Below are 23,664 nucleotides of genomic sequence, written 5' to 3' on the forward strand. Positions count from 1 at the left end.
GTAACTTAGAGCCAGATTATTACTACTACTGCTGCTGTTGCTGCTGCTGCTGCTGCTACTAGTAACAACAACAAACACTTACTTATCTCTCTACTACTACTACTACTACTACTACTAACAACAACACTTTCATTTATTTCTGTAGGCTATTCATTTAGCCTTTTCTCCTAAGCTCTTACGTGTGGATTTGAATGCTGAACCTCCAGTTCTAATAAAGAAAACCTACAGTGTTGTCGCACCAGGGTTGAAATGTGACTAAATAAAAGGTCATTTAAAAAGCGAAAAGAAATATTTTTGTCTTTTTTGACTATCCGTATTTGGTGCATTCATGCGCAGTCGGCTAAGTAGGAAGCATAGGAAAGGCCGTTTACAGTGTGCTGAATCTTGTGATAGAATCAGATCAACAGTCCAATTTTGTTAGAAAAAATATTTTAAAGTTGGATCAATCTTTAATCGACAAATTCCGACATGTATCTTTTTTAGTAGCCTACCCGCCATGAATTTGCATTTTTCCCCAATCGGTTCTCTAAATTACACGTTGAATGATGTAACCTGAACGCATCTTAAACATTACTTCCGCCTTTTTGCGGTCTGTTGTTGTCATGGCGGCGGTTCAAATTGTTGTCAAGCTTGAAGTAAAATTTATAATGCTAACCATGAGCAATATTTTAATTAACATGGATTTAGTAAAGCTGTGTGCATAGCTAATTCACATTCTCCATACAAATTGAAATAGCGGTCCTAAACGAAGTCGAAATGGTGGAATGGATTATTCTGGGATTAACTTGATGTTAGCAAAATTGCCTAACGTTAGTTAGCTTGCTAATGTTATTTCCCATTTGCTATGTTATTTTGTTAACTTAGTTAGTCTGAACCGTAATGACTTCACAGTTCCTGGGTGATGGTCCCACTTTTTCAGACGGACCGCAAAGTCCTGGAAGAGACTGGATTGTTGTAGATTCAACCCGAAACCGGAGCGATTTTATCACTGGGATGTCCCAAACCAAGGTAAATAACCGTAGCTAGCTAGTGCCAGTTCATACTGTTATAAATGCACCCCGTTAGTTCATTTGGTAACGTAAGTTAAATCATTCAAATACGGTATATAAAAAAGGTGTAATACTGCTCCCCAGCCTAAAACTTTATATTTAAATTGTCTCAGTGAGATGATGATTTAACAAAGCTAATGTTGTATGGACATATAGTGGACTGGTGTGTGTGGTGTTGTTGAACTGCAATGTGTTGTGTCCGGGTCGAACTTTTTTTTTTTGTGTGTGTGTGTATTTTGTCCACCTGCTACAGTATTAGCAGAATTAGTATCAGTAGACTAGAAATTAGAGACGCATAGAACAATGTTGTCCAATAAAACCAAATTATATCACCTCCAAAATGATCATGAAATCTATTTAACACTTCTCTAATAGGTTGGTGGAAATTAAAATAACGTTAGTAATTTAAGGTAGGATCCATAGTGGAGATGTTGGCATTAGATTCACCAAATAGTACCAAACAAGCTGGCAATAAGCAAATGATAGTAGATCTGTCACTAACATTATGATAATTGAATGCTTATGAGGACAAGTCATTTTAAGGCCAGAAAACATGGCACTTAACCTTGCATGCAAACGTAACATTTTGGGGTCTTTGACACAATTCGATATGTGAGGATGTCCTTTCGGGTGTCCAGCCCCAAAGGACAAACATACTTGATGATACTTACATATCACAATTGCTGTTTTTGCTATGTACAAGACTGTCTGACACAGATTTTTATCGTATATGCCATAGCTGTTGTTCAATGAAAACATCCCTGCAAGTGTCAGCAACCGTGCCACCCATGTACGTCTACCAGCGCCCATTGTGATTGAGAAGCTGCTGCCAGTGCCGGAGAAGTGTGAGAACATGGACAGCACCAGGAGCTCCGTGAGCTTCACTGTGCTCTCTGAGGAGAATTTGCAGGCGGCCATTAAGCTTGCCAAGCGAGATCTGAGGCGTAGGCGACTTCAGTCACAGATAAAATCTCCTGCCAAACCTTCTCAAGAGGCCTCCCTCCTTGAAACAAGTGATGTAGAGCTGCTTCAGGTAATTTAATCTATAGTTTGGAATTGATAAACTATCTCTTGATACAATCAAGAAGACACTGTGTCTAGTCATTTATGTCTACTAGTCATTTATGTCCTACTCATGGAACCATTACTGCTTTGTTCAGTCAGAGATTGGAATGATTGTTTCTCTGTCTATAGGAGCTTGCAGCCACTCCTAGTAAGGCCAAATTAAAAGCCTCCAGTCCAAAAGAGAAAACAGCCTGCCCTGGAGCAAAACAAACATCCCAGAAGCAAGCTATTTGTGCAATGCCTCGAGCTGGCCAGTCACCCCCAAACAGAGACCCTGGCCTACGGCACCAGGAAGGAGGCAAACAGGGTCCTTTAAGCCAGGAAATTCACAAGCTGCAAAATGAGCTGGAAGTGTATATTCAGAAAGTAGAGGAGCTAGCTAACAGAGGTAAGGTACAATTTTACTGCATTTTACTGCAGGATTATATCCTTAATCGTACAGAACTGTAAAGATTAAGATTACTTTGCCACTGACTTCAATCAGCATAATTTTCATTTGGTTAAATATTTCATGTGTAGTAATGAATAATAATGAATGTTGGGTTTTAAACACCAGGGGAACAGAATGAGGAGCCAATGGAGCCTGAGGAGAGAAATAAATTGGAGGTGCGCAGACAAAAGCAAGCCACCCGCTCAGCACGTAGCATTTACGTTCTCCAACAACAGGTATTTTAATCCAGGGCAAGCACATTTGAAAGATAAACTTTTCACCTTGACTTTTTGATTTGCTCTGTATCTGAAAACACTCTCCTACCAATTTCTTATTCAATAGGTAAAAGAGATACAAGATGATATAGAGAAACTACGATGCCAGAAAATGGGGGACACCAAAAAGGTATGTCCTCAGCACTGTCACAGACTCGTTTTATGTAGAGCAAAGTCCATCCATTTGTTTGTTGATAAGTACTTATCTCTCATATCTAAAAACTGATTATCCATCCGTTCTTCTTTCAGTCTACCGCAATAAACAGGCTTGCGGCTGCCCACCGTGGGGCACAGAGGGCCTTACAGTTTGTTATCCACCAGCTTTCAGATCTATCTCATAGCAAAGTACCACCTCACTACAAAGAGCTGGGCCAGCTGATTCGCCAGCTGTCTTTGTGCTCAGCTAAAGCCGTGGTGGACCAGGGTTCAGCCGTGCCTGAGACGGCCCTCGACATCCTGCAGAAATTAGAGGTGAGGGGCAATGAGTGGCATCAGAACACGTGTCTAGTATTACAAGGGCTCACAGACCAATGGCTTTACATGATCAACTTTTAACATAAGATGAATTTGTTAAAGTCTCAGTTAAAGGGATACTTCGCCCAAAATCGATAATTCACCAATTTTCTACTCACCATCATGCCAAGGAAGGGTTTGGAGAACTTTCAAAGTCATCAAAGCGCTTTTGGAATTCCAGGGGGCATCCGGCTGGCAACGGATTTTCATATAATGGCGGTGGATAGTGCTCACTTTTGAATCTTCCAAAGCACACACTATGAAACATCCAAATACCTCCATACTGCTCGTCCGTACTGACCCAAGTGTCCTGAAGCCGCAACATGAAAAAGTTGTTCGGAAAAAATTAGTGGCTCTGTTGATGTTTGTGCGCATGCGTGAGATTTGCAGTGAGATGTTCGTTGGTCGTTGTAAACCATTGGATGTATGATGTAAACACAGAACATCTCGCAGCAAATATCGCACATGCGCACAAACATCAACAGAGCCACTGGGAGCTACTACTACAACAGGGCTAAAAACAGAGATCAAATTATTTTTTTTACGAACAACTTTTTCATGTCGCAGCTTCAGGACACTTGGGTCAGTACGGACGAGCAGGATGGAGGTATCTGGATGTTTCATTGTGTGTTTTGGACGATTCAAAAGTGAGCACTATCCGCCACCATAATATGAACTCTAAAAGCGTTTTGATGACTCCAAACCCTTCCTTGGCATGACGGTGAGTAGAAAATTGGTGAATTATCGATTTTGGGTGAAGTATCCCTTTAACTTTCTCAATGTCTTTACTTCCTCCAAATTGTGACATTATGTGCAGAAATGTGACAGTTCCTGCAGTATGTCAATCAATACAGACAACCTCAGATTAAATGAGAGTCAAAACTTGTTTCATGTGTCATCCTTACACTTGACTGGATGCGACTTATGTCTTTTTTATGTCTCACTGTTCCTCTTAGATGCTGGACTCTGCTCTCAGTAAACAAGCTGCGCTAGAAAAAATGCAAGCCCAAACATGCCCTCCACACAGGAAGTCCCCTCATCGCAGCATGTCACCCACCGGTGTACTCAAGGGTGCCCCCACCTCGAATGTTCAAGGAGCTCGCAAACCTTCAAATCCCAAAAGAGGTGTCCATGGTGAGAGCTTCTTTAGCATGGAACACTTTGTTTGTTTAAAAGCCTTTGCCTATCTGTCGTTAGCCATATGTGCATGTGTAATATACACATAGATTTCTACTGTGTTTATAATTTTAACCCTGAGCAACAGTAACTTCATCAATCTCATATAAACACAGTATTATGAGTCATAATTTCTTATTAAAGGCAATAGCCTGTTCTCTGCATACTGCATGGAGTAAATTGTATTCATGCCTTTTAATGACTCTCCAGTGTATCTGGAAGCCACCCAGGAGGTTTTGTGAGGTTGTGTTTGGGCCCCCCACTGTGCTTAAATGGCTGCACACGGACTGAAAACTGATAAGGAGCCACAAAGATGTGATAGAAAAACAGGAACTAAAGTGCAGAAGCCTGGCCTTCAGCCCCCCGCTGCTAGTCTTATGAACAGTTAACTCCTGCTGGCTTCAGACTGAGATGCATCCTGTGAAAGAAATGGCACAAACACCTACAATGAGCCTGGGTCTCCTGGGAAACAGATATCTTTGTTGTATTATTTAGTCCCCTGTGCCACTTATCTGGCATCAGTAGGGATCCAAGTGGTTGTCAAGAGCCCTAGCTAATTGTTTTAATTGGTGGTGTTGTGTCAGTGCATAAAGCTCCTCCAGTTTCCACACTGATTTATACTTGAACTTGAATAAGATTCAGTAACTTTAGATCGAAACGATTCATAGGTTGCATTTTTTTATATATATATTTCTGACAGCAGGGAGGAGAGTGGCTTCACAGAGAGCCAGATCTACTTCTCACCAGCCCATAAACAGAAGAGAGGTGCTGAGGGCCGGTCTGGAGAGCCTCGTCCAGCAGAGGGAGCTGAGAGAGCAGCCGGGACGACCTCACTCCATCACCAGCTACAGAAAAGGACCACACTCTGAGAGAGGAAAGGCTGACATCACAATGAAGGTGCTGGTTTGACTTCTACCAAAACCATTATTGAATTGAATATGTCAAAACACACAGTTAGTACTTAACATCATGTTCCCAGTGTGACTCAGATTATGTTACAATACTCTATAAAGTCTGCTTGAGTTAAAAACCAAGTTACCAGCCTAATCATATACATGGTAATTTCATTTTCACAGCGTAATCAGATGCGAGACCCGAGCTTCCAGCTGCCTACAGTCTCCTCTCGGCTCAGAGTGAACGAGCTCCCTCAAAAAGAGCGCTCTGTGCCCTGGGTACCTACATCCCCTCACTCTCCTCCTCCTCAGCGGTGAGCCTTTTATCTCTCTGTACAGCCGATGACACACAAGATTTTTAAAGTCATCACTTGTTATTGTACACCAGTGCTTTTAGTCTCAATCATTCTCAGCTCACACTAGATGATTAATGTCATTATATAACAAAGGTTATGCTGTAATATAATGTCTGAAACTCTAATCTGTAGATAACAGCATCTAGTATGAGTCAGTACTTAATGACCTGCCTATTAATGCATTGTGAAATCATGTGCTAATTATGTCCTCAAAATGACAAAGACAGTAAATGTAAGAGAAGTGTCAAAACACTGTGATAGAACAGATTCTTTGTATAAAACAGACAGTCCTTTCCCTTTCTTCTCCGTGCTCCTCCTGCAGCTCCCCCACCATCTCTTTTGACTTGTCTTAAGTGCATGTCTGCCTGTGCCGATGTTTCTTATTCCCTCAGATCCCCCCAAAGGGGGAGACCAGAGCCACGCTGTCTTTTTTCTCCAGTGAAGCCGTCACACAGCCCTCCCAAGCAGAAGGTGGCTGGAGGTGGTTTTGAAGAGGAGCCCATCCTGAGCTCAGAAAAGAAGATACAAGCTCAGGATGAAGCATTAAGGTAAAGCTCACCTCCTCCAAGTTTTTTAACGGAATTCAAGCTTCTTTATTTATCATATATCTCAGCAAAAAAACACTAGCATTTCTCAGACTTCACATATTAGATTATCTGTTTTAGCAAGAGAGAATAAAAAGCTAAATGGAAGAAATCTTGGTAGCAAGAATGTTCCCATGAGTAATTTCTAACCTCTGTGTCAGACCCCACTCGCTGGGAGCCACAGGCAATGCTCTTGATTCCAATTAAAAGTTAAGTCTTTCCAATAAATTAATCTAGGTTCTTGCTAGATTGAGGCCATTTGTCTTTATGAGTGATTAATAGTTGGCCTGTTTTCAGTGATTATAAGCACCTCATTGATTGAGTATTCTACGTAGGTCTCTGTTTAATCAAACCTTAATTACTACAATTGTGCTTTGCAATTAATCAGAGGCAAGCAGCCTTTGATTTTAGAGATGGGGATTATAAGGTATTTGTGTGAGATGCTTAATTGAGCTTACATTTTGCTTTCATTCGATGATTACTGCCCTGGTACAGAAAAGCCTGGTTGGATAAGATGACGATGCAGAGACTGAAAGAGCTCAACCAGCTGAGTAAAGAAGAGGCCGACCGCATTCAGAGATTAAGGTACAGTAGTATAGTATAACACAGTCTGTGGGGAGGGGAGGTAAAGGTCATAATGCTGGATATTGATCCAGCCAAATATCAAACTCTTTTTCTGTCCCATCTGTGACCTCATTGAAAGCTTTATAGACACTGAGTAAACACACAAACTGCATTACAAGTGTTTCAACATTTGACGCTGTTGACTGAAATAAACTCAAGGCTAAAATAGCTTTTTGATTAAACAAATGACGCTGTACTGGATTTTGACAGGTTAGATCTGTTGGCAAGACCTCTTTCACAAGGGTGACTAGGCCAAGAAAGGCAGCAACACACGTCATAGACAGTAAATAAAGACAGATAACAACAACAATCAAAACAAACACTGAAATATAAAAGTGCCAGCAGTCTGACAAATAAAGTGCAGAAGTCATAATTACAGTAACAATTAAGTGCACTGTTCAAAGGATTTCCATTGTCAGTTTTTTTAAGATAAAGCTGAAGGCTCCCAAATGAAATAAAGTTTTGTATGCAACATAATAATCATGCTTATATACACATATACTGTTCTGCTACAATAAAAAAAAAAAACATGAATCTTGCTGTAAAGCTAAAATAATAATCCACATAGTAGTCTAATTTTGCATCAGATCTCACTATTGAGTGAACAATTACTTCGAAATTTCAACTTCGCCGTAACTACCTGCTAACAAGAGAACAAAAAATAATGCAGGTTGTAACTGCTGCACAGAGCATGTGTTCCTATAGATCAACACACACAAACATTCCCTTATTAGTCAATGGACAGTTGAGCTCGCCACGGCCAACAACACAACACAGCATGAGCAGAGCATGGATTGCAGTCAACATTTGGTCTATGAAACTACCAATACATCAGTAGTTGTGCAGGTTTGTCCTTTGTGCTTCTGTTTCCCCACACAAAACCACCAAAGCCCATAGGCTGATTTTTGTTTTGTGTTTTTTTTTCTCACCTGGAGAAAAATGTCACTAGTTTTGCAAGTTCCAGGGCCTTTTGGGGGCAATTTTTGGGCACAGTGGTTTAGAAGAAAAACTTGAATAAAATTGCACCATTGGTAATGGTATTTATTCCAGCTGGGCATTTCATGTCATGAGAAGGTGAAAGGGCTGACATTAGAAATATCTATTGTACCAATGTGTTTCTCTTGCTGCTCCATTTGCCACAGTCACAGTTATTCCATTAACTCAGCACAACCATTTCCTGTTACCTCCGGTATTATTAAAAACCTGCCACTTGTTTACAGGTGATCGGTGGTGCACAATAGACCCTATCAAAAAGACCTGATTATTTCCTGTATGAAATGCTCATCTCTCATCGCATTAATCTCTGTGGGGTTATTATGCACGGAACTCAGCTGGAGTTGATGTAAGCAACGTATGTAATGTAAGCATGTCAGGCATTGCAAATTAATTTTTCTTTCTTTATGCATAATGGTAATAGTTTGACTATATTTAGTTTGTAATGTTTTGTCAGCAAACATTGAGGGTGTGGGGTTTATGGTCAATACTGCAGCTGGCAGTATGGAAGGCCAGCAAAGTGTTGCGGCTTCACTGTCATTTCTTCCATCTTTAAACTGTAGATAGTCAATTATGTTATCAGGGAATTTTATTTTAAGGTAAATCTATCAGGCTCAAAACTTCTGTGACGGTTCATGATGTGGGTGTGTTGTGGTTTTCAGATCTCAAGTGGTCTCTCCAACTCAGTGGGCTGAGAGAGCTGAGCAGAGGGCCAGAGAGAGAATTCAGCCCCTTCTGGATGAAGCACAGGTAGGAAGATACAATCTGCCTCTTGTCTGAGTCAGTGCCACATTTTCTCTGTCGCCCGAGGAAGAAGAAGAAGCAGAAGGCAATCAATACATTTTATTTTCCCTAAATCTTAAACAGCATGTATTTAACCTCAGATTTAGGAGATTTTTCTACAGTCTAAGTGGGATTCACTGGTGATTACTTTGGACTGATGGGATTGTGTCTGTATACCTCAGCAGATTGGTGAGTCCAGGACCAGGGTCAGCTCTTCACTGAGAAATCGTCTGTCTGAGCAGGCTGCAGAGACGGTGAGCTGTGCTGCTGTTGCCAGTAATTCACAGGAGGGAGGACTTATTGGCCTTCCTATTGAATAAAATAGTCAGTGTTAAACAACAATCATTATGTAGCTGTTTTTTGTATACAGTATATATTTCTTCTACCTTTTTATGCATGTATTTTGTCCTCTACAGGCAGCAGAGGCGGCCGAGCAGCTGAGTGAGGCCCTGCTGGAGGATCTGTTGGATGACACTGCGCGGGCAGCGTGGGCAGCTGAGACGGACAGGCAGTTGGAGGGAATGGCCCAGCGTAGGCTGCAGGCCCCCACCCTGGAGAGTATGCTGCTTCGTATGGAGGAGATACAGGTGAGAGCTGCCCCCGTGGAAAGACCCGGCAACAAAAGGTTGCCGTGGAACCCAAAAGGTCACCAGCAATCGGTTTGTGATTTATTGTGAGCTGTTATGACAGCTCCGGTCCGAGGTTGCTTACTGATGTGGCTCACTATTGGTAATATTTTATTTTTGTGTATGTGTGTGTGTGTGTGTGAGAGCAGAGGGATCAGGAGGAAGTGAGGAGACGGTTTGCTTCTATCACCTATTCAGACCCTCTTTACTGGGATCAACCAGAAACCACAGGTAAATGGATTTAACACTTAAAGGGACAGTGTGTAACTTATTTGGCTTTTTATTAGCAAAAATTAAAAATTGCTTTCATAAATACATATTTACCGAAGTCTAATCACTTAGATTAGCTTAGAATGAGTTGTTTACAAATACATAGGAGGCTCCCATGTTACATAGCCATTTTTGAATACGGTACGTGAAAGCAGACGAACTTGGTTCAAACGCTCTATTAAGTGTCTGTGACTAGACGGTTGTGCCGATCGGAGGATGATCAACGTCGTTTTTTTGTTTTTGCTGTTATAAAGCACACACATGGTGCTACAGCTGAGCAGCATTAGCAGCTAGATCTTCCCATGTTGAACTGTTCTTATACGAAGTGCAGCCAAACACCAGGCTGAGTAGAGAGGAACAGCAGAGGCTCCTCTGTGGAGCTGCAGCTGAACCGGCTGGAGAGCACAGCCAGCGACGTCCTTTCTTTTTTATTTTTTATGTTTTTAGCAGGGCCGCTGTTACAAGTGATGCACATCTATGTCCAAGTACGTTTGTCCTCTGATCTTCCTTCACGGGACTGCGCTGCGTAACCGGCACATACTGTAAATCTTCCTGTGTAACTTTTTGCTGCAAAATATGACTGAAGGCACGAGTACGGGCCGAAAGGAGGGGTGAGCTCGAGCGAGTGAGTGAGTGCTGCAAACTAGAATCTAAACGCTGGATGTCACGATTTCCCCTCAATTTTACATGCTGGGGCTTTAAACACCCTAGATGGAGAAATTCTATCCTTTTTTCCTCCTGTAGGTGGAGACAGTGCTACAACTGACAAAAGTGGGAGAAATTGTTGTCATTCTGATTGTGTGCTTCTCCTTTTATTTTCCACCTGTATATTCCTCTGACCCATGCCCCACCCCATCCTCCTCACGCGCTATAACTGCCCCTTCCTCTCTCTTCCTCCCAGGTCCTCAGTGCCATGCTCCGGGCTCCAGGCCAGCCTCTCCTCAACCAATTAGGCTCACCAGGCCAGTGCTGAAGCAGACTGCTGCAGCTGATATTGTCCTAGAAAAGCCTGTGGAGACTGGGTGGGTCGTCCTTCACCTTTATGAAATCGTTTCTCTGTCTCATAATTTGCTGATTGGCTCCATTCTTTGCTGTTTTATACATCTTAAAGAGTCAAATTTTGGAGTGTTCCCAGAATATTAACTGAAGTGCACTGTCAAGGTTTGACCTATTTAACTTCATTTCCAATCTTTTTATATGAAATTAGAGGTCCTAGCCTCCATCAGCAGTCATCATAGTTCTGGCACGATACTAATGATTGCATAATATCATGATGTAACGCTCTTAAAAAAAAAAATCTTCATTTCAAAATTGTGGCTTTTTATGACTTGGAGAGAGTCTGTGGTCACTCTTTATGGGAAAATAATCAAATCTAAATATGATGAATAAATAAATAAAGACTTCCTGTGGTTGTGCCATGTGACTTAGAACAACAGCAGCATCATTCACAGGAAGTCATTCAGCGTTGGTCTAATTAGGCCTCAGGGCTTGATGAAAAGCAAAGTGGTTAATGTTTTTTCAACGAGCCACAGTTACCGTTTTTTTTCCACATGATGTGTCATTGCCCCATAATCGCTCTCCCACTGGGAGGCCTTACTCATCCCACAAAACTCACTTGGTGGCTGCCGTACCCAGGGCAGTCTATTCCTGACTCTGGCAACAGACTCTACAGAGAGACCTTCTCCTGCCCAGGGCTTTGGCTGCAGCTGCTTTACTGCTTAAATTAATGAGGGACTTGGAAGGAAGAGAAAAGAGAGCGGAAGGACTTGAAGTTGTTGACACAGACAACTCAGCAGGATGTTGCTTCTAACAAACTCACACAGTGACCATTAGCAAATTATAGTCAGTCAGACTTTTACAGAGTGCCTCAGGTTCAGTTATGTTTTTCATTACTTAACTTGTGTCTCAGAGTTATCCAGTGTCTTAAAATAAGACAAAGTCATTTGAGAACTCCCAGCTCATTTGTTCTCAGACATCTTGAATGGTCCCAGCAGCACCCTGTTGGATCTTTTCATGTTTTCTTTTTTAACTCCCTGAAAATTGCATGGTGATTGATTGATGTAATCACAATGGGAAGAAATGGTTGCTATTTGCTCTGGTTGATGTTAAATACACTTATCTCAGATCTTGTGGTCATGGTTAGTGTAATGTAATTGGTTCCTGTTGGGACATTAATTAACAAAGTCCATTAGTAATCACTGATGTTGACAGACGTCAGCAGCATGGAGAGTTGGGTTGCTTCGCTGTCTGCTGGCTTGCACATCATGTAGTCACACATTGGCTTTTCCCACCAGATGCTCCTCACCATCTCCAGAACAATATTACAGAGGTAGATAGAGGGGGTTAATAAATTGCCTCACTCAATGTGAGAGCACAACTTTGTTTATATAGACAAGAGCTGTGCATATGAAACGTGCCAGGGTTATATTTTGTGCCCCCGAAGATTGCCTGCCGTGCGGTAATTGCACTCATTCTCGTTCAAAAAATAATTACCATCGATTCTAACACATTGTCCAGATTAGTCACCTCTTCTACAATCCAAATGAAGACCCAGCTAATTTAGTAGGCGCTCGCTGCTTGCAGGGTGAAGTGCTTCTATATGGGAAAGGAAACAAAACTTAATTTTCACATTTAATTAAAGATTTTGCAGCCAAATTTAATAGCCAAGTGGCAATGGGAGTTGCTCCATGTCGGTACAATTATATACAGTATTTGCATATTAAAAAGGGTCGAGTGAGAAATAATGTGAATGAAGGTCACAGTTGTCTTGGTTAGTCAGTCTGTCTCCTGAAAGCTACATTGTGGTGAGTTTTTTGTTTTCTTAATATTTCTTCATTAAAAAGCAGTATGACAAGATGCAAGCAGGAACATGTTGTAGGAACAACCACAGATCCATCTGTTAACAATGTGTAGTCCCCTAAGAAGTAATAAAGCTGGGCAAGGCATTTGGTGTGGCTAGAAAGAGAAATTGTGTTCATTAGGTGCATTGTTTTAAAGAGTTGTCTTTTGGGGCTGTGAAGTAGCTTTGTAAACTGAGCTGAACTGTAAAGGAGATAAGTGGGCTACCTGTGTTGCAGCGTTGCAGACTAAAACGACCCAGGTGACACAAAAATTTCCAACCCAGGACAGAGGAGATGAAGTGAAGAGAAGTGCAGAGATTACAGAACCCTGCAGCCCGTTGGATCAGCAATCCTAAAACAGAAACACACATAAACACACATGCAACCTAATCTTGTTGCAGACTTGTTGATGTGATGCCCTTCAATAAGGACAAGTCGGAACGTGCAGGTGCGGTTTCACAGCAGTCCTTCAGATAATTGTGAAATAGCATTAGCTTCCATCAGCAGCCTGTAGAAATGAGCAGTGTTAATGTGCAGCTAATGCTAACTGTCCACCTCCTCCAGTGAAGTGAGAAAATCACCCAAGAACTCAGTCTTTAATGGCAGAGTAAGTAGTCAACCCTCTGACCTGACTGAGGTACATAATTCTCCACATGATTAAATATGTTATTTTCATAAGGACTTCAGTCACAGCATCTATTCAAAAATGCAGTCAGCTTCAGTTCAGTCCAGGTATTTGCATATACCTGCCAACAGATGACATTAATTACATACTTGTATGAAGCAACCAGCATAAAACATAACGAAGCATACCTAAATGAAGAATTATTAATGACACTCGTGAAATTCTGCTTTCACGTTGCTTACCCCCTGCAAGTGATTAAAGGAGCGTTCGCATCAGCTCCCACAGAACGGCCTTAAACTGGAGTTTGTGTTTGTGTTGGTGTGGGACTCTGTTAATCCACCGTCAGTGTTGGTTCTCGCTGCAGCAGAATGGCGAGGTTTAATTTGGGGTTATTGGAACAGCACAATGCATGAAGGGCTCATCGCGCGTGTTTTAGCACCGATTAGCTCTTCACAAACCACATTTCTCCACCCAGAGAGACACATCGAGGCTCTGTTGTCAGCAGGAAAACAAAGTGCTGCGCGCAGTTTTCAAAAGACTTACTCTCTGCTGATTCAGGGAAAAATAAATAATTTAAGAAAATCTCATTCTGGAGATGATAGGCGCTCAGGCTTTGTTTTAGTCTCTGACGAGGCTGTTTGGAGTTTCTTTTGAGTCATGACTTGCAATAGCAAAGCTTATCAGACGTGAGGGCCTACAGAATCTATCACCAGACGTGACACTGTCACTGTGCTCTTGAAAATAATTTCCAAAACAGTGTTGATTATTCTTTACCTCGGCCGTCTTTGTGCCTGTGCTCATCTGAGTGCCATCAAATGATGGCGCTGACACAATGGACTGATAGATTTCATCTCTGGAAGCCTCAGTAGAGCGCAAGATAAGATTTATGTATCCATGGTGAGGAGCCCAGACACAGACCCCTGCCGCCCCCAGCCCTTGACCCACCACAGCTCCATCAGCAGCTCTAGCAAATCATTAATAAGGTGAAAGCCCACTCAGCAATATTTCTAAACCTTTCATGTTTATATTTTGGATTTTCTTTATATTCCTGCCATCTTTTTTTCCTTGTAACTAAACAGGAACATTTCTTTTCTCACGATTCTCCCTCCACTTGCGTCTTATCACAAAGATCTTTCCCACTGTTCTCAAAAGCTCACCATGACGTCTGTGAATCGGTTCTTGAATCATCCGCTATGATCCCTCAGCCACATTTGGCTTTGTCAAACTCGGCTTTGGCGCAGCCTGCGTTCCTTTTGATATATCACACATGGCACCATCCTTTGCCAGGTCCTCTGTTTCCCGGGCGATGCACGGCTGGAGCTTTTGTAGAGAACTGGAGGAGACAAACTTGAAAGTCACTCGAGGTGATCTCGCTAATGACTGATGCTGCTGCTCATCTGTTTTGGTTTGTGTGCAGGACAGGTAGATAAATGTGAGGGGAGACAATGTTTTGTTTTGTTTCATGGTTAGACTTCTTACTTTGTGTTCCCTGTGTTAATAACTGTGGATACACTGATTTACTAGAATATTCCCTACAAATGTCATGGTCATTGAAAAGCCCTTTTCATTAAGCTTTTTTTTATGCTAGATCACAGTGAGAAGTCACCACTAATATTTAATAACATTTCTTTTACCAGAATAATTTTTACTATCACATCACCTTTTCAGACCTCTGTGCCAACATGTCTGACTATTATTTGTTGACAGAAAGGGCAAGCTGGTCCCTCTTACTTTTGAATACGGCTGAAAAAAGTGTGGGTGCTATTCTTCCTTTGTAAATAGGCAGTTTGCAGACTGCTGTATTGTTGCTTTCACCACACCGGCCCTCAGATGCCCATCAGACAGCAAATCGACCCATTTTTGAAACTGGAAGCCAGAGTTGACTGTGCTGGCACTTTGATATTTATGGCCTCCCCGCAGTTAGCAGCCTCCACAGTCAAAACAGAGGCAAGTTCAGCTGAGGCCAGGGAGCACAATAGAGAGGCACTTCGCTTTGGGAACTGCTGCAACACTAAATATAGCACCGAGAGCGCCGTCGCAAGAGCCGGGCTGATTTGTTCAAGCAGAGAGGATTATAAAGCCAGACTATGGCAATGCCCAGCTGAGCCCCAACTCACTCTGAGCAAGGGGCAGACGATGGAGCTGGCCCGCGCTCTGACACCTCTTAAATTCATCATCCTCAGCCTCGATTCAAGCACAGCAAGTATTTCTAGTCCATCGCAGCGCTGTGCTGCATTCTGGCTCCCTCCCTCTCTAAACATGTTTGCTTTTTCTCCACAGCCGTAGCCCTCAGAAGCCCTTTACGTCACTTCACGCGGCGCTGAACGGCCAAAGTAATGAAAAAGAAGCGTGTCAGTGAAGTCTACCTCTTGTGTTTCCATACATATAGTTTTCTGTCAGAGAGCAGCCTAGCAGAGGAGGCATCTCCAGACGAGCAGCAGCCCAGAAACAGCACCATGTTTCCGGACCCAGCAGAGAGAAGCAGTGGGGCTCGTATCTCTGTGCCAGGCGGCATGCTGAGAAACATCCGGCGGTACCGGGAAGACTACGACGCCTACCTACGAGTTGTGGCACATGAGGCCGTCGGCGGCTTCAACCCCTGGGCCGTCGCAAACAGGTAAAAGACTTGCATCAGAGGCAACAAGTGGATGTTTCCTAACACCTCTCTTATGGGCAGAAGCTGTAGTTAAACTGTACTCATGATTAATTCAGAAAAAGTTTTTGTATCTTTAAATTTTTATAAGAAATACAAAAACTACTACATCAGCCGTTGTAACCAAAGCCACATATCAGTAGGATGTGTCCTTCCTGTTCTCTGTTGGGTGAGAAGAGCTTTCGCTGAGAGGCTCATTCAGAGTTCATAGTTTGCATAGTGTCTCTGGTGTTCCCCTTGTTCTTCTCACCCAATTTGCATACTTGACAGAATCCTTAAATTGGTGCATTGCAGAACACAGAAGACTCCCTCTTGTCTCTATATATTAGTCCTATCCTTCTGGAAGATACTGTCTGTCCCTTTTTTACAGATTAGGAATTGCAAATAGCTCAATACGTTTTTTTTTCTTTCTTGAATCCAGACTTGAAAAAAAAAACTCCCAAGGGATCTGAATGTGTTTGTCACAGGCTCGTTATCCGTGTCACATCAGTGAACCCTGAGTTTTCAGGGGATGGGTCTGTACTTTTCATGGATTTTGGACAAAAAGAGGACATTATATGAGAAGTCATCCAATTATGTCAGTGTTTTTGGAAGGAGAACACATACATATAAGCTTGTACACCCCCCCTGCTATTCTGACAGCCTGCAAAAGCCTGTCTGTGTGATGAGATGGTAATGAGCAGCCCAGTGTTGCTGTGGAACTAGATTATGTGCAGGATCTTGTTCATTCTGTCTGCATAAAAACAGCGAAAATTTCAGCACTGCCAAAAAACCAAAACAAAGCTTACAAACTAAAAGGAAATAGTTCATTGGTTGGATAAACTTGGGCTTTGCTGTTTTTAATTTTGCACATTAATGTGAAGCCTGCCCTATACAATTATTAATGCATATTAACTGGGAGCTCATTTTCTTTCTGTGGTGTTTGGATACATTCATTAAACATACAGAATATGAAGGGTCATTCAGCAGCGTTAATGTGGCTTTCAGCGTGTTAGTGTTTATTAATATTTCTCAGTGGTTGCTCGCAAGCCATTATGGTACATTCTTTGCTGTTTCACCCTGTATCCAGTGTTGAGAGCAAAGCGCCCTTGCCTTGACTCTTCAAAGGTACAGGTAGTTCAACAAGACACAATTACTCTGATTATTGTGTTGTACTGACAACCTAATGACTTGACATTTTGGGGTTTCTATAAGAGAGTACACTTATCCTCTCTGTCACTGCCTCAGTCTGCTTATGTGTGTGTGTGTGTGTGTGTGTGTGTGTGTGTGTTGACCCAACTAATGATCAAAACACTGAAGTGTAGCTCGGTGCTGTAAACCCAGCTCACTAGTCTTCTTTAGTTATTTTCCTTCATTTTATGCCTCTCAAGGTAAGGTGCAGATTTCACACAGTTTTCTATGTCCAGCTCTGAGAGTCAGTAGAACCGCTGGTAAGGAAAAACCTGCTTTAATCTTGGTCTGCGTTTTTACAGATAATGGCTCAGTCTGGACATAAGAAAGAAAGAAATCTCAAGAAGCGAGCCCAGAAACACATTTTGTGTGTCCCTTGGAATAACAGTTGAAACCCTGTTGAGTCATTCTAGCTCTGTTAGATATTCTCTTGTAATTGTCACATCAATTTTACATGTAATTTGATTTTTTTTTTTTTTCCTGTGGTGATACAAAACTGTTTTTCTGATAGTAGACTCAGACTTTCCACTCAAACTTAACTTATTCAATCTTAATTTCACTTTTAAAATGAGAGCTTTTTTGGTATGCTTCTGAGGGAAAGTGCCCCAAAGTTTCTCTCTCTAATGTCTAATGCTGTTTGTTGTCCCACAGCCTGGCGGAGGAGTTGCTGTCGGAGGCTGTGGCTGATGTGGCAGCAGAGTTTCAGGACGTTGTGGAGGAGTATGCCGAGGCCGTCTTCACCTCAGAGTTTCTTCAGCCGGCTCAGTCACCTCATGCTCGAGCTGCAGCTTTGGTCAGCCAGTAGGATGTTACTAGAATTGTGGATGTCGCAGTTTCTTACAGATGATTCTTACTTTGATGTGTATTTATTATGGAGATTTTCAGCTCAGGTTCATTTTGTCGACTATGGGCTACTATTACTTGCAATTTTTCTATAGTTTTTCACAAGCAGATATTTCATTTTGGAAAGATCTGATAGATCTATTTAAGATAGATTTATTTAATTGGGATGTTTTATATTATTAATTGTAAAGACATTGCAGCAGATGAGATTGATGAATTGCACAAGGAGCATTAGTCACATGACTCTTTATGGTCCATCTCTGTCTATGATTGAATTCCTCTGGGAAAGTTAGTTTAGTTTAGATAAGCTCGGAGAGACCATCATGACATTACGGAGGATTATAAGATTACCGCCCTCCCCTTGCACTTGGCTTAAATCTCCCTGAGGATTACTCACACGTTCTATTTTCACATTGGAATATGGAAATAAATTAATTGCATATGGTCGCCATCAAAAATGATTCAGGATAAGATCATGTGTTTAATCTTTTGTAACTTCATTTTCTCCTTTGCTTGAAGATCTAAATAGAGGCAGCAAAGGGCTTTACTTTCACCCACTGGTTATTGTGTTATACCAGTAAGCCCACTGTTGATAGGAGAGGAAAGAGTGATTTTGTAATGTTTGGAAATGAAGTCTCTTCTTTTTTAAGCATCACTAAGAATAATAATATTGTCAGTGTCGTTGTGCAATTTGTAATTTTTTAAATTTTTTTTTTAGCAAAGACAAATAAAATACATCCCGTCATTTGTATACTGTTGAATGTGACCAAATGAATCCTGCCTAATCATGGTGGAAAATGTCAATTCTGCATGCAAAATAAACAGGGCAGACTTGGCAGACCAAGAATATGTCTGGGTCCCTACAGAGCAACATGAAAGCCATACAGACAGAGCAGAGGGGACACATCCAGATGTTGTGCTGGCCTGTGGGGACCAGCCGCTGACAGCGGACATACAGTGACTGAATGAATTAGCTCACATTGAATCAGCTGCCCCTATTTTCTCTCAGGCTGGGTTCTGCGTGGGCGTTTGAATATGTGCAGGCCTTCACATGCTCGAGCACGGTGCAAATTCCCTCTTCTCTGAGTTCTAGGACAAATAGAAATCAGCAGTCGTAAACCGGGGGTGTGAGACGGGTGTCTTCTTTACAGTGAGGTGGTTCTGACATTGGGGAATGTGAAACATACAACACAAAAAATTATTCTGTTCTTCTTATTCGGTTCTTTTTAAGAGCAAATTTCTAATTATTTTTTACTTTTATGGTTCAGAAATTTTAAATGTGTCTCACAAGAGATATTTCAAAGTCAAAGCTGAATATACTTTCATTTCTGCCAGCACAGCAGATACCACTTACAGCATTTAACTGAGACTGTTTTGTCAGCAAACCAGAGAACAGTGAAGTCAATTCTCTACTTTATTTACTCTTAAATATGCGTTTCTCTGTGGTCATCAAACATTGTAGTGTGGTCAAAAAGCATTGTGATGTCTGTATATAAAAATAGGTTTTCCACTGGATGCGCTCATATTGATTTTTCAGGGTTAAAGCTGGATCCAGACGCAGATGTTAATGTGAAAAGACCAGAAATTAGCTCTGTGTTGCACATTATTATAATTTCTAATGGTCAGAGAGGTTCAACCTTGCCGTCAGCCAGCACCGACCCATTACCAGAGCTAATTTCAGAATTGGTGAGGACACATATGACTGCAGTATATTCCAGATACACTGAGGGAGCATTTTGTTATACAGGTACATCAGGGCCGCTTTGTATCATGTGGGTTGCATTCAGAACCCTTTCAGCTAATGCCCAGCACTTACAGCAGATGGATATGAAATCTTATGGCTTATCAGTCATGTTTGCTGTTCCCAAGGGAGGTTCTGTTAGAGCTGAAGTATCGAAAGGATGGTTGTGATGCTGGTCTTTACTATGTGGACTGTCATGCAAACAATGGCGTTGTTTGCATTTATCACACAACATTTCCACTGAAAGTTCCTTTTAGTCAAATGATTTGGAGGCTGTATTTACTGTCCTGTGTCTCATGAAACACCTGTGACTGAAGTGTAGCTCTTGTGCAGTCACATTTGCTTTGATGGAAGCTATTAGTTGTGAATTTGCTGTTTGAAACAAGCAGAGAAGTGGAGTCCCAGCAGAGAGCCGACTGAGCTCATTCTGATGGATTAGGAGAGAGAGAAAAAATGTATCTACCAGCCTCCAAGCAGATGTGAGTTTGAAGTAGAGTGGATACAATAGAGTTTGGCAAAGCATAAAAGCATAGAAATCAACCATGTACCCTTATCTAAGAGAAATGGAATCAAAAGAGATTTCACACGTAGCTTACCACCACCGGTGTGAATGTGGTATGAATGAATAATGGTTACTGTAAAGCGCTTTGGGTGTTGGGAGCTATAGTGCTATATATTTGAAATCTATTATTATCAAAGCAAGGAAGAATTATTTGTCCTTCACTAGAAGTAGTGATGACACAATGTAAAAATATCAAGTCCTGCATTTAAATATCAAATGGTAAGTTATTCAGAAACTTAAGTCAAGCAAATTATAGCCTATCAAAAGTGTATTTGTTCTGCAAAATGGTCTCTCTCAAAGTATTATATATTATGATTTTGGACAATGCATGCACAAGCATTTAAAAATCAAATTGCAGTTGTAGCAAGTGTAGGTGTAACTAAGTTTAACCACTTCAGACATGGTTTGTTTGAGCCTTAAATCTACAATAATGCATCAAAATTAAAATTTTGATCTGAGAATTAAGTAGCCAGTAACTAGAACTGACATAAATACATTTAGTGGAGCAACAGGTGCAATATTTCATCCCTAATGTAGCATTAAGTTAAATGAAATATAGTGAATTTAGTTTTTTTTTTTCCACCACTGTGTTGCTATCAATGACCTCAACATTTAAAGATTCAAATAACATACAAGCAATATGTGTAATGTGGCATGGCTCTAAAGACTGAAGTAATGCAAGGTATAAGAAGATAAATGTTCATGCATCGTAAGTGCAGACATGCAATATGCATGGCAGAGCAAAGGACAATGCTGGACAAGACCAAGGCTACGCCGGGGCCAAAGGGCCTGGACAAAGGCCCCTCAATGCATGAATTGAGCCTGAGCTGAGCTCATAATGAAATTCAGACCAATAGAGCAAAACTCCTTCTCATTAACTACATAAAAGCCCACCATTTCATAGCAAGGACAAAGAGGGTCACGGCGAGAAGAATGTAGTTTTTAAGCAGCAGAAGTGTGTAATATATCTGTGTGACACAGCTTAGCAGTTATCACTCTACAAAACCCAAATGTGAAGTAGAAATGCCAGACTGCTCTCTCACCTTGTAACAATGCTTTGACACATAGGCTGAGAAATATTTCAGTATAAATCATCATATTATCTTTAAAGAGCAGAAACCACAGAGCTTCTTGTTCGGTATACTACCATCAATTCAACTAAGTTGCTTTTCCACACAAGTTACTTAATAATTTCCTTAGACAGGAGGCAATAACAAATGCACACCTGAGGTGCTAAACCCAGGTTGCTGACTGCCAACAATTGTATTTTGTGGCTCTGTAGTGGCTCCCAGAAAGTCCTTACCTTCATTTTCCAAAAGCCCCAGAGGGGTTTTACCACCATAAAGATATTTACCGGTACACAGGACTGAGGTTCTGTTTGTCAAACTCTAAAGTCACTATGCATTTATGCTGAGGAGTTTTTGCACTAAATTATTATAACAGTTTGTTTTGTTTTTTTTTACTTAAAGGTGATAGCTACGAGTTTAATTCCTCCTGGCCAGTAGGTGTAGAACTCACACTGCCTGCTCTCGCTCCAACCTTCAGTTTTACTGGTTGCCAGTTACAGCAGAAGACACATGACATCAACATTCTAATGCTGTTGCCACAGATCATTCCATGCCGACGTTGCCAACGTAACCAGATGTAAATATTTATATATTTCGGACCCGCCAAAATTTATTAAACAATTATTTATATACTATTTTTTTAAAAATTCAGTAAAATTAATACTTTTATTCTGCACCCCTCTAGACATTCTGTGGATGCATTATTTTTGAAAAATGTATCCGAAAAAGTTGTAGCTATGACCTTTAACGAACACTGAATGTTGGTTTTTGATGTGTATAATGTCATGTACACAGTAGAGTGGTGCTGTGGAGTTATGTCTTCAAAGTCATGGGGAGAATCCTTCATCTGAAAGAAATTTACTTAACTCAAATGGGCTTTCTTTTCCACTTGGATCCAGTCAGTGCAGCCATTCAGTGTAATCATGCTATCTGTCTTACTGACTTCCTGGCTCTAAGGCTTTTTCCTATTAGTTTTTCTTGGTGGGATCTCATCTTGCGCCAGAAGCGTATTGTCATTGGCTTTCATGATAAACACAAATTGGCTGCATGTACTCCTAGTAGAGTTTGGTAATGTAGCGTCTCCGGTGCTCAGATTCCAGAGTGATAGTTCAGCCACAGGCATTTTCCTCTATCAATATTCATTTGTGTGAACGAGGCTGCCTAATGATGCTGCCACCACGGACCATCCTTATGGGACTGTGTGGCCTCATGTGTGGTCACACATGTGTGGAGGAGGAGAGGAATAAACACAGCAGGTGTTGCATCATGACCATTTCATGCGCTATAAAGTGTAATGTATGCCATAAATGCACAGTGAGACCTGAACCACACCTAAATTTACAGCAATTCAGGTCAAGATAAGCTTTAAAGTGAATTAGAGCCACCCATAGGTGAAGCATCTGTCAGATTAGACCACATCTCACAACTGGATTTACATGATTTAACTGCTGAAACATGATTTGTATGCTTCTTCTTGTCTTTCATCCCTAAAAAAGCCAAAGATATAGTGCATGTTTCTGCACTGAGCTATTTTGATGTTTTTTGCTTGTTTTGTTTTTTTCATTCAAGGCACTTGGCAAAGCCCAAAATATTTTCTTTTCTGCCTGGGTGACTGCCCCTACGTGACCAAGGTGACACCTGCTGCTCCAGTGATGGATGGTTGACAGTCGTGGTAGTTTTCACCCCTCCATCCTAAGGTTGCAGTGATTTAGTGTCCTTCTTCATGCTCTATCTTCATACCTCCATGTCTCCACACCTAGTAAATATGCAACAGCCACACTCTGCATAAGGAAAAAAAACAAAAAAAACAACATAGCCTACTTGTGCAATACAATTACAATGACATCTGCCTTAAATATGATAGTATGTGCAATTCATGTTGTGTTTGTGTACAACTGTTCTGCTGTGATTTGTGTCCCTCTGCTTCTTCTTTATTCTTTATATTCTCCATATCCTCTTGTATTAAACAGCAGATGAAACAACTAGGCCTACACCTTAAAGAAGGGAAATATACAGCAGTGACACTCACAATAAGTTTTAACCTGCTTTATATTGTGCAATTCCTGTAATATTTCTACACTTATGATTCATCTGTAATTAAGTGTCCCACTCATCCTGCTCCTTATCTCCTCCCCATACCCTCTTTTTTTTAATAGCCTAATAGATAATGCAACAACCACACCCATAGAGGAATTGTTCAACCGAAGCTACTAGTGTGTCACTTATTGTAGCTTTTAGGCTGTCTGATTGAACTTCAATGTGGTGTAGGCTATCATTACGGTAATATTTTTAAGACTTATTCCCTGATATTGAATCAAATACGTCATACCGCAGCCTACACTGGTAAACAGCTTTCACATGACAGGCTTCCCCAGTGTGCTTTGATGCATGACGAAGTCAGTGGAACAGCTGTTGATTTCTTTAACCATAATGCTGAGTGTTTAACAAAGTCGGAGGACGGTGGCAGGAGGGAGGACGGAGGACGGACGCCCTTCAGCAGCCGCAGCCAGCCGCGGACGTGCGCGC

At 41.4% G+C, this 23,664-nt stretch overlaps 1 protein-coding gene across 3 annotated transcripts; it reads left to right on the forward strand.

The window, feature by feature from the left end:
• Positions 1-572: 572 nt before the first annotated feature.
• Positions 573-18,256, forward strand: kiaa0753 (KIAA0753 ortholog). Of its 3 annotated transcripts, none has more exons than XM_085796137.1 (18): positions 573-1,008; positions 1,789-2,082; positions 2,244-2,502; positions 2,671-2,780; positions 2,887-2,949; positions 3,069-3,290; positions 4,289-4,466; positions 5,209-5,405; positions 5,585-5,715; positions 6,150-6,305; positions 6,837-6,926; positions 8,621-8,708; positions 8,924-8,995; positions 9,158-9,328; positions 9,517-9,598; positions 10,539-10,659; positions 15,492-15,719; positions 17,577-18,256. In XM_085796137.1, exons 1-18 carry the CDS (start codon positions 880-882, stop codon positions 17,728-17,730), a joined length of 2,745 nt encoding a protein of 914 aa, XP_085652263.1. In that variant the 5' UTR covers positions 573-879; the 3' UTR covers positions 17,731-18,256. The 3 variants fall into 3 exon arrangements, with proteins under 3 accessions (XP_085652263.1, XP_085652264.1, XP_085652265.1); XM_085796138.1 differs by having other exon boundaries at positions 5,212-5,405; XM_085796139.1 differs by having other exon boundaries at positions 581-1,008; positions 8,927-8,995.
• Positions 18,257-23,664: the final 5,408 nt, after the last annotated feature.

This window comes from Trachurus japonicus, chromosome 13, assembly GCF_045865225.1.
Source record: "Trachurus japonicus isolate A0001 chromosome 13, Traja_1.0".
NCBI classification, from domain to species: domain Eukaryota; kingdom Metazoa; phylum Chordata; class Actinopteri; order Carangiformes; family Carangidae; genus Trachurus; species Trachurus japonicus.